This window comes from Pagrus pagrus, assembly GCF_965226575.1.
Source record: "Pagrus pagrus genome assembly, chromosome: 10".
Classification (NCBI taxonomy): Eukaryota; Metazoa; Chordata; class Actinopteri; order Spariformes; family Sparidae; genus Pagrus; species Pagrus pagrus.
Window position 1 is genome coordinate 33,004,952 of NC_140194.1, and position 17,847 is coordinate 33,022,798.

The 17,847-nt window shown below is 41.9% G+C and overlaps 1 protein-coding gene across 4 annotated transcripts in view; it reads right to left on the minus strand.

Moving 5' to 3' along the window:
- ripor1 (RHO family interacting cell polarization regulator 1) overlaps positions 1–17,847 on the minus strand; it is a 99,169-nt gene that overhangs the window by 55,482 nt on the left and 25,840 nt on the right. For 3 of the 4 annotated variants that reach the window (XM_084364974.1, XM_084364977.1, XM_084364976.1), the window contains exon 1: positions 4,813–5,046. The exons of the other annotated variant lie outside the window; for it this stretch is intronic. In XM_084364974.1, coding sequence (XP_084221100.1) covers positions 4,813–4,831 — 19 coding nt within the window. In that variant the 5' untranslated portion in view covers positions 4,832–5,046. Of the gene's footprint in view, positions 1–4,812; positions 5,047–17,847 lie in introns of those variants that run through there. 4 annotated transcript variants of the gene reach the window in all.

A 17,847-nucleotide genomic window follows, 5' to 3' on the forward strand; every position in this document is an offset into this window, starting at 1 on the left:
GGTATCATCTGTGAAAAAAGAAAAGACTCAGAGTCATGGCTGTCCAGCTGTGGCCACTGACAACACAGCACATTAAATGAAAGGGTCAGTCTTTAGTGTTCCTCTTGGACTCAATTAAAGCCGTTTTCACACAGAGATTCCGCATTATTCCGCAACCAAGGCTTGTCTTTACCCCACCTTTGGTTGTTCACACTAAACTGAGCAGCGGTGGCTTAAAGCCGCTCCAGTGTGTCATTTCATACAGCATGCAGCACTGAGGAACCAAAAGAGGTGTGACGGCATGGTGCGAACCATGGGGGAGCCAGGGGGGGTCTCAGACCCCCTTAATGAGACATGAGCTCCCCTGAAAACATGATTTTTGGGGAGGGGGGTCTCTAAAATATTGGCAAAATGCTGTTTTTTCCCATGCATTTCCTTTTTGTTTTGTTGTATTGTCATAATCATGGATCATGTGTAAAAGTAGGCTATTTTTAATGTATGATTTGTGCATGAGGGTGATTCATCACTATTTCACTTTAATAAAGATGCCGGCCTGCATGCAATTCTTGTCCTCACCATTGAAGCGTAGGGGCACTATGTCTTAAACGTCACTTTAAATCAGTCATCGGAAACAAAAAAAAAGCCCGCTCTGGACCATTTGCGCTGGAGCCGCTCAATTTTGGTGCTGAATCGTATTTACTGCTATGTTTTGCAGTCATCATGTCTAAAAGAAAACAGGGAAACCTACTTGCAAATTTCGGATTTACAAAGAAATCGAAGACAACTGACTCTGAGGAGCAGCAAGAGGCGAGTTCTTCGGCAGATGCTAGCTTGAGGACAACCGATACCACCGCTGCACCTGCGGGGACTGCTGCCGGTGAAAGCCCGCCAACAGCCAGGCCCGGGGTGACCATACAGGATGAGCTGACAGAGGCTGGAGATGGAGTTAACGACAGCTCAGAGGACCCTGATGACGGTGACTCCGACTGCCTCTCTCTCCCAGCTAACTGGACCAGCCAGCAGTGGAGAGAATGGAAGTCCCGCAACACCTGGCTGTTTGTTAAGGATGGAAACTTGGGATGCACAATTTGCAGACACAAAAACTCTTCTGCTTTCTGAAAAGGTAATTGGCATGCACTCATCAGAAGAGTGGATTAACGGAGATGTAAACAGCCACACACAAAAAAGGGTTGCGTAAAAAAATTTATAAACATCGCGATAGCATAGCACACAAAAGGGCTGTTGAAGTCACAGAAACCAAGCAAAAGGAGATTCTGCCAAACAGAGTACTTGAGATAAATTCCAAGTTAAAAGAAGAAATGGCATCTTCATTCAGATCAGCCTATATGTGGCCAAGGAAAGGCTGGCTTATAAAAAGCTCCCTGCTTTAATGAAACTACAGGAGCTCAATGGCGCAAAAGTAGCACTGTGCATAAATCAGATAAGTCATGTGCTGAAATTATAGGCCATATTGAACAGCATATGCGGATGAAGTTAGTCTCAAACATAAAAGAAATAAATTCAAAAATCAGCATAACCATTGATGAGAGCACGGTGCACGGACGCGCATACCTCATTATATATGTGCGGTGTGATGCGAGTGGGAAAGGAGATGTGGACAATGTATTTGTAGACATTACAGAACTGACAAAAGGCCCAGATGCGGAATCCATTTACAACAGCTTGAGACAGAGTTTGCGCCAAGCGGGATTAGATGATCAGCATCGCCACAGATGGTGCTGCAGTTCTCACCAGCAAAACCACTGGACTGATTGCGAAGCTTAAACGTGACTTCCCAAACATTCACTCCTTATATTGCCTGGCCCACCCTCTTGAATTGGCTGTCCATGACTCTCTCAAAGAGGTTGCTGGATGTAACCACTTCGAGTTTTTCATCTCCAAGCTGTACGCTCTGTATCACCAGTCCGCAAAGAATGTGCGATTGCTCGAGGAAGTGGCTGCAGATCTCAATATGCAAATTTTGAGAATTGGGCAGATATTCACCATCAGGTGGGTGGCGAGTAGTTTTAATACTGTAAAAGCACTCTGGAATAACTACCCTGCATTAGCGCGCCACTTCAAGACAGCAAGTGAGGATACATCTCGCAACGGCACTGAGAGGAAGAAATTCCTGGGGCTACACAAACATCTCACACACTCCGGGTTTTTAATGGATCTGACTTGCATGAACGACATACTCCGGGAGTTGCAAGGCCTCTCATTGAAACTGCAGTGGAGAGACATGTCACTAGTGGATGCCACTCGCCAGATTCAGCAGACTACTGATGTACTTACAGCCATGAAAGAGAGTGGCGGTAAATCCACACTGAAGGTTGAACAGTGTTTAAAGATGTTCAACTTGTTGAGGACAGGGGGAAAATCAACTGGCATCAGTTTTATCAGTCTGATTGACGGCCTTAAAAGGCAAATGCCGGAATCAGACCTTGTCCACATGTTAAAACCCCTGGATCAGCACTTCTGGCCACAGGACCTCAACGCATTGATCCTGTATGGAGAAAATGAAGTACGGACACTAGCTAAAAAACTTGGCAAGTCAGCTAGAGAGGCAGTGGATGAGTTCCACGACTGGAAGTTACAAGATAAAGCACCAGGCAAAACATTGGAAAAGCTTTGTACAGCAAGCAGGACATATCTCCCCACCATCACAGAGTGTGAGAGGGGGTTTTCTGCTGTCAATGACACTGACAGCAAGACCCGCAATAGACAGCCTCTCATCGCTCCTTTTTGTGGATCTTAATGGACCCCCTTTGGAGAGATTCAACCCAGCATCCTTCATCACATCCTGGGTTAAATCAGGTCATCGCCTGTCCACATCATTGGCTTCTGGACCAACAGCAAAGGAAGCTGATCCCAGGCCTGTGTGGTCGCTTCTGTTTTAAGGTAAGGGCTAATCTGTATAAACTGTATTATTAATTGTTAGCACTGTGTTGTATATGATGTTGCTGAGGATTGGATCTCTTGTAGGCAGCCTGGCCGATTTTTTTAAATTATGATGGTCATGGTGCCATTGATTGGTTTGTTGATAAGTGTTGTAGTATTTCAGAGGTTATTTTGCGCATGTTAATGCAGACTTGCTTCCTTGTAGCCAGACTGGCATGTTTTGGTTTTGATTTAGATTTAGACCCCCCCCCCCCAAATATAAGTGAGCCCCCCCTGAAAGCTGCGGTATAGTTTGCACGCTGTGTGACGGTTCACATCATGACGTTGAGATCTGTGGGGGTTTTTTTCTCATGTTTCCACATGTGGTGATCCTGAACCCCCATGCATCCTGGAAAGTCACAAAGTTGTTCTAAATGACATCACATAATCACTCTCTCACTAGCGGGGAGGGAGGCTGTTTTCTGGGGAAAAGTTCACCGAAGTCTCGGTCTGGAGGGCTGACCGTTGTAGTGATTTTTTCAAGACAGTAACTACAACAACACAACAGTGAAGGAGACAAACACTTGGTGAGTTAAAGTTTTTTGACGGGGACATACGCTGTTTTTCGGGCAGAAATGTGACGAAGAGTCGGTAGGACAGACAGGAGGACAGAGGCTTCTTCACTGTGGTATTTTTTCCCTTATATAAGTTGCCGAAGACACTACAAGTTACTACGTTACTGTTGTTTGGTCCTGTAACGTTGCTTTGTAGGACATTTCTCTTTATTTTGTTGAGTGAAGGACCGGTTTAGTTATCAGACAGTGAACACCATCAGATCAACACGCCCCCGCTCCGCGCCGCCGGCTTATCCATTCACACAGGTTTACACAATCGGGCATTTGCTTTGTGGGTTGAAGTGTGGGACATTTCTCTTTTATTTGATGAGTGAAGGATCAGAACGTCACACAACTGCCATACAAACTGACCCCCCTTTCCACCTCTGACTTTCATACAGACGCCGAGGCAGAATATCGGCGCAAGATTCCTGCCATGAGAAGGCAGTGCAAATGAGGCTTATGTGTCATCTCAAGTTAATAGTTCTTCCGGTCACAAAACCACTTTCCATACACTGTTTGTTCTGTAACACCCCACAACATGTACATAGAGTTTAGTTTCATATGCAGGCCCTTCTCTCCTTCATATCACTGTCTTTAGGAGAAGGAAACCCAGGAGGGAGTAACATCCTGCAAAGAGGGCAGGGTCAGGAAAAGACCAGTGCAATTTATGGCCATACTGACTCATATCCCCACAGCCATGTTTGCACATTTCCAGGAAAAGGATACTAGTGTCAGAACGATAATTATAAAACATCTTGTTGTGTAAAAGAATCCCTTTACAGACTAGTATGGAGAGGAACTACCACAGTGACCACAGTTTCAATGTACTGTACATATGGACACAACTGTATTGATAAAATACATACATGAAATGTATCTGAGCCTATCCTTTAAACTCAGTTTGACAAATCTGGATATTCAACAAACCACATTCAAAACTGAACACTGCGTCAAAATCTAACCCTGACTATACCTGATACAGTATGTAGTGGCATGAGTGACCCAAAGTGTCAATTCATTAGTAGAAACACTTCTTTTGAAGCCCCAAACCATTAAAATCAAGCAATCTAGTAGTACCTTTACATATATTTGACATTGATTGTTGCTCTGATAAGGAAGGAACCTCCACACAACCACATGAACATGACAAAACACATGTTGGTCTAAACAAGTCAGGTTTTGTTGTCTTTTTGGTATTTTTGGTGACCTCTCTCACCATTAACTCCTAATAAGTTATAGACCTGTTAAACAGCAACTGTAAGCTCATCCTGACAAACACAGAGTTAATGATTAGAAGTGAGCTAAGCTCACAGAGCTGCACCACACTGGTTCATACCTCCATATCCACTGTACATGGTGGCCTTGGTGGTTGATGTCAAGTCTCTTTAGAGATGGGTCCACCGAATTCCAGACACAAGCGTACACTCTTAGTTGCTATCCTTTCCAATCTCTTATTTTTCTTATTCTTTTACTTTCTTACTCTGTTTGGCATCTCTTTCACTTCTCTTATCTCTATCCAGCTGTATTTCCCTTTTTCTCTTCGCCCATATCCACTGACACAGTTGTTAATCCTTGGTCCACTTACCCACTGATCCCCTATCTCTCTCCAACAATGATAGAAGATGAGGAGGGGGAGGAGGCAGAAGTGGGAGGAGGACATAGAAGGAAAAAGCAAGACAGGTCCTCCCTCTTCCCGGCTGACATCACTGGTTTTTCCTGGCCCTCCCACTCCCTGTTGAACATATTGTTTCTGACCTACACCACACGATTCATCAGTAAGCCTCACGTAGCTGAACTTCCAACCATGTTGGCCAATGAAGTTAATGCAAACACACATTCCTTAGCATACCAATAGCATTTTAAATTTTAAAAACTAAGGAACATAAATTTCACACAAGTTATAGTTGCTAAATCTAACTAGAAAGTTTCTGTACTGTCTCTGCCAACACTTTAAAGCTGTGAAAAGATTAAATTATCGTTTACCACAGCATATCCACCACCTGCTGCCGTTTGCTTATCAGCTGATAAAGATTCAGTGTCACATCTGCCAAAGTTATCTCAAGCATTATACAGTTAAGGTGCAGCACCCGAGCCGTTTGGGGCACCTCCTAAGCAAAATTAATGTAAAATCAATGTGGAGAGTATCCAAACTGAATTACTTTTCCCAGGTCAAATAGTCTAATGGTGGCCCTTGGTGAGGCCAGGACAGAAAGTAAACTTTGCATTGGTGCCATACATGACCACCAGACTACAGAGCAGCTAATTAAAATGTTGAGAAATTGCGTGTTTTTTAAGTTGAAAAGCGTAAAATGTCCTCTTGGGGAGGACCCCCATATCCCACGCCATATAAATGCAGCAAAGACTTCCAAACTCAGGGAAAAACACTGCCTTCTATCTTATAAACTGCCTGCAAACCATATAATAGGGGTTCCCTGCCCTTGGTGCTACATAAAAAACAGGGATGGCAGTGTTGCTTTCAAACTTGATTAGTTCGAGCAGATGTGATACCACAACAGAACAAGCATATTTAACATTACGCCGTATTTTCTTACTGCATCTATATCGAGCAGGACAACCAATACTTTTAAAAGGAAGAACCATGGAGAACACTTTTATAAAGCAAAAACTACACAACATACACACAGTACATTTCTCAGCAAAAGGAAACATACTTTTTACTATACTTATGATTTTTCATTTAGGTGCCCACGTAAACCAGTAAGAGCAGTGACACAAGCCCGCATGAGCAGTATTAAGGTGTGGCTGCAGCGCAGTTTTATCAAGATTTTTTTTGCATCACATGCACAGCTCTCAACAAAAATAGAAAACAATCTGTGAATAGTCGTATTGACATATTGTGTCTCACTACAGTTTCAATGGTGCAACAGGTGAAGGGCAGTATTTTTCTGGTGCAGTTCCACCATCCGAATGAGGGTAAGCACCACAGCAGCAACGCTGTCTGTGTGGACACTAGGGGTGGGACAAAGTACCAATACGGCAATATATCGTCATCCTTCCTCATGCGATATGAAGAAGGATACACTGGCACCCAATATCGATTTTTCTTATTATTTTTTTATATTTAAAAAAATAGGGCACTCTAAACAGATGCCTGCCAATTTGACTCCTCAGCGTTGCTACCTCATGGCTCCTCCCGGTGGCGCTTATCATATGACTGAGAGACACTTACACGGAAGTTGATCGGCAGAAGAAGAGGAAGTTTACAGTGGGATAATGGCGGACAGCAATGTTAAGAAAATTGCATCAAGTGATGTCCCAGCCACATTTAAATGGAGAACACCACAAACACCTGTCATGACCATAGGTTCGCCTCATAGTTCAACTTGTAAACATTGACACCCCACCTCTCCCTTGTATCAGAGGGGGAGGGGGTGTAACTTGTGGGGCCTCAGACCACAGTGTGTGTGTGTGTGTGTGTGTGTGTGTACGCGTACAGATAGGGGTGGGGGGGCTTGACTGAATGGGAGTGAAAGACGCTTTGCTGAATCAACGGTGCAAAACACTGGAGATCTTCAGCACTGTTATGAGAAGTGAAACATTTTCAGATCAATATGAGACTATGGTGCAGCAAATAAGACTGACTTTGGTGGGCACACACACACACACACACACACACACACCTTGCTAATATGGAACCAAATTCTTTACATTCCTGTCATATTTCTTACACCGAGTACGGTTGTTTGACTTCAACTTTTTCAGCTTCCTCCTCCACTGTTGATACTGTTGTCCTTTAACCTTTTATATTTGCATTTGTTTATGTGTATAATGCTTCAGAATTTGAAGGTGACCTGTGGAGTTTACATTTTGTGTTACTCACTCACATTTGCAAACCTGATTAAGAATTTTAAATCCAGCATTGTTTGCATGTCTACTAGCCAGCAGTCTTTTTCTTTCCTGCTTTTGTTGGTGCATGCTGCATATCTTAGCATGTCACTGCCACCTGACCCCTGACCCCAAGAAGAGCCTAGCAGCACATCCATGTGCTTCTTATGGGGATCTGTAAATAAAATAAACCGGTTGATCACTGGAATAGTGTGTGACCACTGGGAGGGCTGTGCAACCAGTCACCTGCGTGTACATGCACGTGCGTCCTGCACAGACAAACAAAATGGATGCTCACTTATAATAAGTCCCATAGCACTACTTGAAGTCAGAAATGTGACAGGAAACCTTTTACTAACTCACTGAGAACACAGAGACCTTGTTTGTTATGGTGGTGATCTTAAAGGATAGGTCCACATTTTTTCAAGTCTGTCTGAAAATAATAATTAAGAAACTACATAAGCTGGTTCAAGATGGACAGCACGGTGGCTCCTCATAGCAAAAAGGTTCTCGGTTTGCCTGTTCCTCCTGGTTTCCTCCCAGTGATCTGGTCTGTAGGTAGGGTCAGTTGGTCTGCTGGTCCCCTTGACAAAGACACTGGCTTAGATCTGGAGTTGGTCCCCGGGCGTTGCACAGTGGCTGCTGACTGTTCTCAATTAGGATGGGTTAAATTGAGAGAACAGATTTCACTGTATATTGCACTGTGAACAATTGTGTATAGGACTATAAACTTAATTTGATTTGATTACATTTTTTTAATCTATGCCAAAAAAAAGCATAAAATTGGTGACCAAAAATATTAGGATGTAACTAGATATCATCATAATATATAGTCCACAATATGATATTTATCACAATATAAAAAAAAAAAAAGAAAAAAATGACCTGAACAATATCCTTTAATAATAAATCTGATGTGCACATATACAATTTATTTTTACTTTTTAATTGAGGTCCTTCTGCTTTCCTTCTATATTTAAATAAAAGTATGACCTATGCATATGTAAAAAGTAGCTACTGGACTATGTACAACTTCAAAACAATACAGCAGCCACTAGCCAGTAGCAATCCCACCCTCCCTTTGGTTGTACAGCTGGACTACCAGGCCACCTAGGGGGAATGTATGTGTTACAAACACAACAACAAACAGACAAAAAGTTAGCGTACCCAACCAAAGGCTTAGAAGAAGGGTTGACTTGCTTGGATTTGTCTCTTTTTTTGAGATTTTTGTGCTGGTGTCAACACGGAGTGTTTTGTTCTGAAAATTATCTGGATGTTATGTTGTTGTTTGACTTCCTGTCTGCTCTGTGCTGAATTCGGCTGAATTGATGCACCATGCTCCAGCATCTGGCAAAAATAGAAGCCTTGCGGATCTGCTACGGAAGGGTCAGGACTGCCGGAGCTGCAATGGAGTAGATGCGCAACACAGCGGAGCCAGTGGAAGTAAACCCATAGACTAGAGTGAAACTATCAGCTCTGCTGCCGTTGCAAATCAGAGATGGACCGAACACAGATCTGGTGGAATTTAGGGTTAACAGTTACACAGTCAAGCATAGAGAAAGAAACCAACGGACCAATCAGAGGCGGGAGAAGGGCGGGTCTGTCTTCTTGAGCAGTATGACTGCTCCCTTTGCTGTTCAAACAGAACAATACAATAGCAAGGAGCAATAGAGTGCATTCATAGATCCACGACTTTTTTATGTTGTTTTTGTAAATCCCTTTTTAATTTCAACTATTTATTGATGGATTAATATTTCATTTGTAAATTCTATTTATAATTCCACTTTGTATTGCCCATTAAAATATCAAATAATGAATTACTTTGTAATTTAGTCCATTTATTAATAGATTGATAAATTAATGTGTAACCTCATTTATTAATGCCTATTTTTATTGTACAATTAGTTAAATGCTTTATTACTATTTCCTCTATATTCTCTTCCTTCCTGCTTCTCTGTATATGCATAGTTAGTTGCAGATGTAACTAACTTGATCCCCTTCATACATTTATTATCCAATCAAATACAACTTTTTTACACTTTCCATAACTGCTGACCATTTTTAAAATGAATTTCTTACCTTCCAAACATCCACTTGTTTTATTCAGTTTCCTCACAATATTAATATTAACTTAAATTTAACTTAACATCAAGTTAAGATAGCCAGTTATTTACAGTTGTATATTCTTGTCCATGTTCAAAGTCATTCTGTGGTAATACAGTGATTAGCAGGGACTGTGCTAGGACCTCTTTTTGCTGGTACAAGGTCACTGCATCTCCTAAAACGCTGCTAGTATCATTTCTTATTGTTAATTACGTACTGTGAATTCAATATATGATACAAGGCTTTTCTGCCACTTTAAACTTTAAAAATCATGATCATTTAATGCAGCATTAGAGTTCACAAAGGTTTCCTGATCAAAAATAAATTATAAGTTTATTAAATGATCACTGTGATTTTGTTTGTTAAGCAACTTTCAAGTTTCTGGAGAGAGCAACAGAGCGAGAGAGAGAGAGAGAGAGAGAGAGAGAGAGAGAGAGAGAGAGAGAGAGAGAGAGCAACAGAGAGAGAGAGAGAGAGCATGGGAGAGAGAGAATGGGAGAGAGAGCGAGAGAGAAAATGGGGAGGATTTCATCAACAGAAGTATCCAGAAAACTTCAGTGAAGGTTCATGGAGGCTGGCACGGTGTGAGACTGAGATAAACACAGACCCACTGCACAGTTCATAGCAAAGTTAAAACACACACACACACACACACACACACACACACACACACACACACAGCTGTAGTCCTCATGATAATCTACTAATTATTATTATTATTATTATATAATTATAATAATAATCTAATCTATTTGCAAGTTAGTGTTTAGGCCTGTACATGTCATTACATTGTCTGTAATCTGTTCGGAAAAAGGTATACAGAGGGATATGTTTTTTTTATTTGAATGATCCGATATCAATTCATAAAATCCCAAGATAAATCTTTCAATATATGCCTCTCCCTTTGGATGTGTATCATGGTCTAAATTTAACACCTGCCAAGCACCAAATGCAGGCAGATTTTCTGTTTGGTGAGGTTATCTCCGAAGACTGTCCACCATACTGACAGACAAATGTTTGTACCAAAACAGCAATGTAATAAAAAACTATGCTTGAGAAACCACATTATGATTTCATTTGTGGTGTCAAGATTTCTGGACTTTTACTTCATAGTATAGGTCAAGCTCCAAAACACTGGATCCTACATTTTCCATAATGCAACTCAAAAGCATCTTTGGTATGCCGCTCCCTTCCAGGTCAATCCCACATCCCCCAATGACATCATCAGGGTTATTTTCTCAGACTTGACAAAGCTGATAGACAGACACAGAAGACATAATACTACTGTTCCAATCCAACTTTTCTCTCTTGTTAAACAATTCTGATACCTCAACTCAACTTAAATCTGATTATGTGGCTCAACACATGTAGCTTAATTGAAACAACATAACAGATTGCATTTTACTGTATATTGACACTGACACTGAACTTAAAGTGGATCAGTTGCATCTGGTCTATACCAACTCTGCTTAATACAGTCATTATCATAACCAGTTCCAATCAGATGAGTGAGATCGGTGCATTCCCACTACTCCCCATGACAATTAAACTCATCTTCATGTGTCAAGTCAGTGGGGAGCCCCAAAAAGGAATAGTTTGTCATTTTGAGAAAAATGCTTATTTGCATGGAATGTGCATTTGTATAAACTAAATATGAAGCAATCGTGAACAGCTGGTTAGCTTTGTTTAGCATAAAGACTGAAAACAAGTTCGGGAAAAACAGCTAACCCTAACCCTGGCTCTGTTTCAAGGCAATACAAAAAAAAAAAAAATATGTACAACATTTTAATTGTTTATTTAATCTGTGCAAAACTGTAATTTAAAAAGGAAAGGAAATTACAGGGGAAAAAAGATTTAAAATACACACACACACACACATATATATATCCATCCATCTGGTTGTCTGTGACCCGTTTCCTGTTCCCTAGATATGATTATTTTTAACCTCATCCAGGGAATGTTAACAGTGTGAAGGTCTAAAAATATGAAGCAGGACATTGTGGAGCTCTTTCACACTGAAAACTTCTAGTCTAATGTATGTAGCTCACCTCCCACAGCTGTTAAAACCTACACATTAACACAATCATGTACAAAGTCTGGCACTATCAAACATGACATCAAATACACTTTATTAACAGCCAACTGACCTTGTTAAACCCCTCCTCAAGACAGCGATTGTACCATCACCCGCATCCAAACCAAAAGTTAATGAGGTCTATTCTGGCTGAGACCCATCCTCCATCAAATTTAGTGGAAATCTGCTCAGTAGCTTTTGTGTCATCCTGCTGACAAACCAACCAACCAACAAACATGGGTGAAAACATAACCTCCCTGGCGAAGGTGAAAAATGCAAGATCAAAACCAGGATTCCTGGCCAAGCACTTTCTATGTTGGAGCTGGTCCCAGGTGATACTTTATTAAAGTTTAAGATAACATAGGGGCTTATGTCCAGCTCTTTATTGGATTTTGGGAAGTCTACACTGCACCAAAGTTTTCATCTGAGATAGATGTTTGCCTGCCAAGCCTTTTCTCTTTCATTAAGTGCAAACTGGAAAGCAAACTGTACAAATACAAACATTAAAACGTATATCTAACTGCTTGCCCAGGTATGGGGGTTAGGGTTAGAGCAAGAAATTAGGCAGCAAGATAGGCTATAAAGGTAGGGATCTTTTGTTGCCTATCTTGCTCCCTCATTTCTTGCTGGATTTACACTGTGAACATATGGTACATTGCCTGCATCCAAACCCATAAGTTATGGGATCACCCATGATGATAACATTTTCCATATCATATTGTTTCATAATACTAGGGCTAACTTCAACCTTCAATATAAGAACAGTTTTTTTATTTCCATATCTTCAGCATTGCTCATCAGCTGGTGAGAATGTTATAAAAATATCAGTGCCCACTGCTCCAAAACTTGAATAATATATCGGTTGTGGGGTTGTGACAAGAACCAGAACAAACAAAACTCCATGCTGATAATGGCTTCCCGCTACAATGTAAAAATAAATTAGACAAGATATCTTTCAGTTTCTTCCAATATCCCATGTGTAGTCATTACTTGCATATGTAAGATTGTTGTGTCCTCAGAGACCTGTCTCCAGCACAACATCTTAGATCAAGCTGTTGCACTTGCATGTTTCTATATTAATACGTTGTGTAATTTGTGTAGCATGAAGGAGTTTACAAACTTTCATTTCATTATGCAACCCTGTGTTGTATAATGATGAATAAGTTGCCTTGTACCTTGCAAAACACTTTTCAAGGGTCAAATCTGCTACCACTTTCAGAACACACATGTAACATGGGAAACTAATACCATTTTTACACCAAAATTATTGTATATGGCATTTTGGCAAGAATAAAACAGCTGAAAACAAGTGATCCTATACCACTGCAGTTGGACAAGTTGGCCTTTCTGGGTTTTTTTTTTTGTCACATTCAATGTCACGACTGGAGGTGTGTGTGAGCAGTAATAAGCAGCAGATCATATACCTCATCAGACTACACCCAGATAATGTAAAACTTTTTTTAAAAAAGTCTTAATATTATACTTAATAAGACTTGAACAATGTTCAAGTGCCGCAGAGACAAATGGAAGTATTAATAATTTGTCCAGTGATAACGGGGTACAAGAGGTGGGCAATAAAGTGATGGGACAATTTAGCATGTTCTTCTGTTCAGTTGGCAAACGTAATGGCTGTGCCACATGATACAATAGGCGGTTTGGCTTTGCTAGAGGATGCCTCCAAAGCACAATTTAAAGAGCGAGTTTTTGGGAACCGCACTGATTTTCTTTCCCATGATGATGATGGCTCATCAAGCAAAGAGTGTGGGGAATCCCTCTCCTCCTCCAGAAGCTCGCACACCATAACTGTGCGCAGAGATGAGCTTCCTGGCCTCTCACTCTTACCTATCGGAAAGAACACAATGTGTCTAATAATACTACATCAATATTTACTGAAATATTGCGTTCCCCAGGGCTCTGTTCTGGGCCCTTTGCTCTTCTCTCTATATATATTTCACCTCTTGGCCAAATTATTCAGAGTTATGGAAAACATTTCCACTTCGATGCGGATGACACTCAGCTGTATGTGCCCATAAACGCTGACGATAAATCTCAAATCACAAAATTAGAGACCTGCACACACACTTTATGTATATTATCATTTGTATCAGATATTCTGTCAATACAACTTGTAAACTGTGATTTTGTTGTTCTTTTCTGTACATGCAACATTGCATGTCTGTCCATCCTGGGAGATCCTTACTCTGTGGCTCTCCCTGAGGTTTTTTTTCCCTGTTAAAAGTTTTTTTTTTCCTCAACATGGCAAGTTTTTCCTCACTCGACTCGAGGGTCTAAGGACAGAGGATCTCATTCACTGTACAGATCGTAAAGCCCATTGAGGCAATGTGATTGTGATTTTGGGCTATATAAATAAAACTGACTTGATTTGATTTGATTCACTCGAAATCACATTTTTTTTAACTCCTTCAAAGTCTGTATCTCAGAACTAACAGTGTTCACCGCTTCTGTCACATTCTGCCATTTCACTTGCTTCAATTTGTTGCTTATGCCAGAACTTAAACCTCCAAATAATACCCCGTCCGTCAATTCTGATCAATCATTAATTCAAGTTCATGGTCGGTAAAATTATGTTTCTGATTCTTCAACTGCTTCTTTGCTTCTGACACTAAATTCTGCCCCTTTATATGCAAACCAAGTAACTGGAGGTGTGTAGAGCCATTTATAGTAAATTGTGGGGATGGTCAGACGGCTCGTGCTTGTGCTCGTGCGTGTCATTTCAGGATGATTGAGATGTACGAGGAAAAGACACGTGGGAACAGACATGCGTGCGGTTTTATAAATCTGATGAAAAGACTGCTATGGCAAGTTTCCTGTTTTGTGTGAACACAGATTTCTTCACCTGAATATGTACAGTTTTAGACATTTGGCCCCTGGCCACTATGAACTGATCACTTTATGGAGTACCTTTAGTATTATTTTCTTTGCTGGGAAGCTTTCATTGTAATGTAAAGACATTTTTGATTTTGCTTTAACACACATACTAAATTTAGGAAAGCTCAGCTCTTGCTTGCTCATGTTCTCATCTTATATAGCCAGGCTTTTCCACCATCACACTGGCTCACCTTAGATAGAAAGCATTTTCAGACATGTTGCTCATTTGCCTTGATCCCATTCAGGAACTCATTTTCTACAATTACTGCATTTGCCCCTTCGTTTATTTGTGTTCAAACAAGTGTGTCCAGAAATACATTTGTTTGTAAATGCCATGCATGAGCAAGAATGTGTAAAGCCGGGCAGGAAGTCAAACAAAGCAACAACCAGAGAATCCGGTCGATTTTCAAAATAAAACAAATTTCAAAATAAAACTATTTTCGATAATTAAACACCCCAATTGACAGAAAACTACTCATTACTATGAAGTGGACATACATTTACAGTTGTCAGGAAAACATGGCGTTGCAATTGTATGCGGTTATTTACTTTCCTATGGTGAAAAAACAGCTCCAAGTGTGACTACAGAACAGCTGACGAGCAGAGCCGTTTGCCGACCGGCGCAGAGAAATTCGTGTCTGGTGTGAACAGAAGGGCCGTGGCTCGCGCGAAAATTTCCGATCGCGGCGCTTCGGCGTCCTGTCTGAACCTGGCGTTACTCTCCTTCCTTTATTTCTTCTTCATTCAAGCACCAGCAGCATTGTTCTCAGTGCGTTGATGTGGTTTACATACCCAGTAGCTCAGTTGGTAGAGCGTGTGCCCTATGTACAGAAGCTGGGTCCTGTAGCAGCCCAGGGTCAAATCTGACCTGTGGCCCTTTCCTGCATGTCATCCCTTCTCTCTCATCCTGTTTCCTGTCACACTCTAGCTGTTCCAAAAAAGTTATAACTTAAAACTGATGCATCTTATGACAATAGTTGCAGCCTCAGGAGTTTGCTATCAGAGAAGGGCTCACCAGTCTTTTGAACTAACAACTACTTTATAAGACTGATTAATGCAGTTCATTTTTTTATGACTGGACTTTGTGGTGGCCTGTTTCTGGTCTGTTTTCTGTGCTTTTTGTTTCAGAGGTGCTTGGTGAGGCTGGGCGTGGCTTTGCTGCTAGTCGGAGCTGTGCCGGTCCACACACCTGCAGCGCATTGAGTATAATCAGCACCTGCTCTTATACCCAGACTTTCCCTCTGCACGGTGACAGATTATTGTCGCCAGCTCCAGTGGTACTTGATCGCTGTCAGTATCTCTATTGCTTATGTGTTTAGAAAGCTTTCTTGTGTTCACTCACCAGTGCTTTAAAGGTATAGTTGGTAATCCTGTTCAGAAACACTTTTTGTTATATTGGGTGAAATGGTCTTCCCACCCTGAGAGTAGTCCATACATAATGTGTTGAGAAAAAGGAACGAAATAAATCAGACCTCTGTGGCAGCTGCAGGCCTGTAAAAACTCTGACCAATCCCTCCCTCTCGGTCCGAGTTGAAGGAACCAATCAGATGCCTTCATGTCTCGTCCTGCCTGCACCCCCCTCTGTCCCCCCCTCCTCCCTGCGCGCACTCATCACGTGTCATCGTTGCCGGATATATTCAGCACACTGCATATCGAGTAAGCGGGAGATACACACCCCAGGTCAGAAGGTGGCGGTAATGCACACCTAACAGTTGTTTGCCAACAGCCATAAAACAACAGAAGAAGAAGAGTTAGAAAGAGAGAACAATGGCTGTGGCTCAATTCAGAGGCTGCAGCCCACGAAGGGCGCATTTGAAGGCCAATTGCGTCACAATGCCGTGCAAAGGCTGTCCCAATTGGAAGGCTCCATCAAATGCAGCCTGCACTTCCGAGGACGCACTGCAAATATCCTTCGCGGCCTCCCATATCCCAAGATCCTTTGTGCACCACTGCTCAGTCCCGAAACAGAAGAGGAAGCAAGAGAAAATGGCGACATCAAGTGGCGCAGACATGACATTCAAATTTAAAGCTCTGGTCTACGATCTGAGAAAGGTTTGAAAAAAGCATCCCCCCCCACACACACCCCTCCCCTCTGTGCTCCTTAACCCCTCCCCTCCGAGCTCGTATCGCTCTCCCCTCGGAGTCCCGCGACACACCCCCTCCGGCTACAAGCTTTTTTTTTTCTTTTTTTTCTCTTCAACGAACTTTATACGTCCCGCAACAAGCACCAAGAGCAACAAGCCGGCAGAAAACAAATGAAGCCCAGCTTTGAATGCGGAGTAACGATGTCGGATTCACAGATAAAGTTATTACAATGCACGTTGAAACTCACGTAAATCTTGTAAGTCATTACAATGTCCACAGCTAAGCTAGCGTAACGTCATTAGCATGCTACAGCTACGTTACCTTACAGCTACGTAATAAGTTACAACAGCTAAGTTAGCCACTTCTAAAAGTTATTGAGGGCCAAGAGACTAACAGATGCTGCCGTCAGCTTTCATCACAACGATCGCTTCCACGTTGTGGCTGAAAAACAAACCTGTGTGAGTCTCGGAGCAGCTGTGTGTGTCCCAGCTGCTGTCTGAGTGGCACCAGACAGCAGCTAGGACACACACAGCTGCTCCGAGACTCACACAGGCCGCGACACAAACGTGCCCGTAAACCGTAATCTCTTGTTTATGACAGATAAGACACACAAATACACACATCGTAACGCCTATATGATAATCCATCATATTGATTTAGCAAAGGCTTCGTTGAAAACAAACGGACAAGACCGGGAGGAGGGTTAGCATAACAGTTGAGTAGTGACCGGGCGAGAGGTTGTTATGGAGCAATAAATCCGGACAAATAAAATAAAAATATATCCGAAACCCCTCCTCTCCGCGTTGGGGTTTCATTCATCCATTCATTCATCTTACTTGCTGCTTCATTTAGCTGCCACGAGCAAATAAATAGGCTGATTTGTGTAAACATGATAGCAATGTTAGCTTGTTGTTAGCTTACAATGCTAGCATAGAGGCTAACCTCTCCGTCGAACAAGTTAACAAGTGTTGACAACACTGCAGAGACAGACACCGTCTAATAACACAGAAACAAACTAACGGCAGCTTTCACAGTCATCAGCAGCATCGGCATGAAAGTTATCTGTGTCACAACATCCACAATAGAGACGAAGGTTACCTGCTCAACAGAAACGCCGCTGTATCAGCACCGGGTCCATATCTTCACGGACCTTTCGCCACCGTTCAAATGATGACCCGATGTTTACTCGGTTTGAGCCCTCTGTGTCACATCTCCACTTTGTGTCTTTTCAGTGACAGACTTTCTTTCTTTGACTCTTTGTCGGTGGGGCGAGCAGAGGCAGCTGAACTGCTCAGGGTGAAACAAACCTCTTGTCCGCTTGTAGTTTCAAATGCGGAAGTGGGTCAGGACCAGACGTGAGCAGGAGCAGGAGAG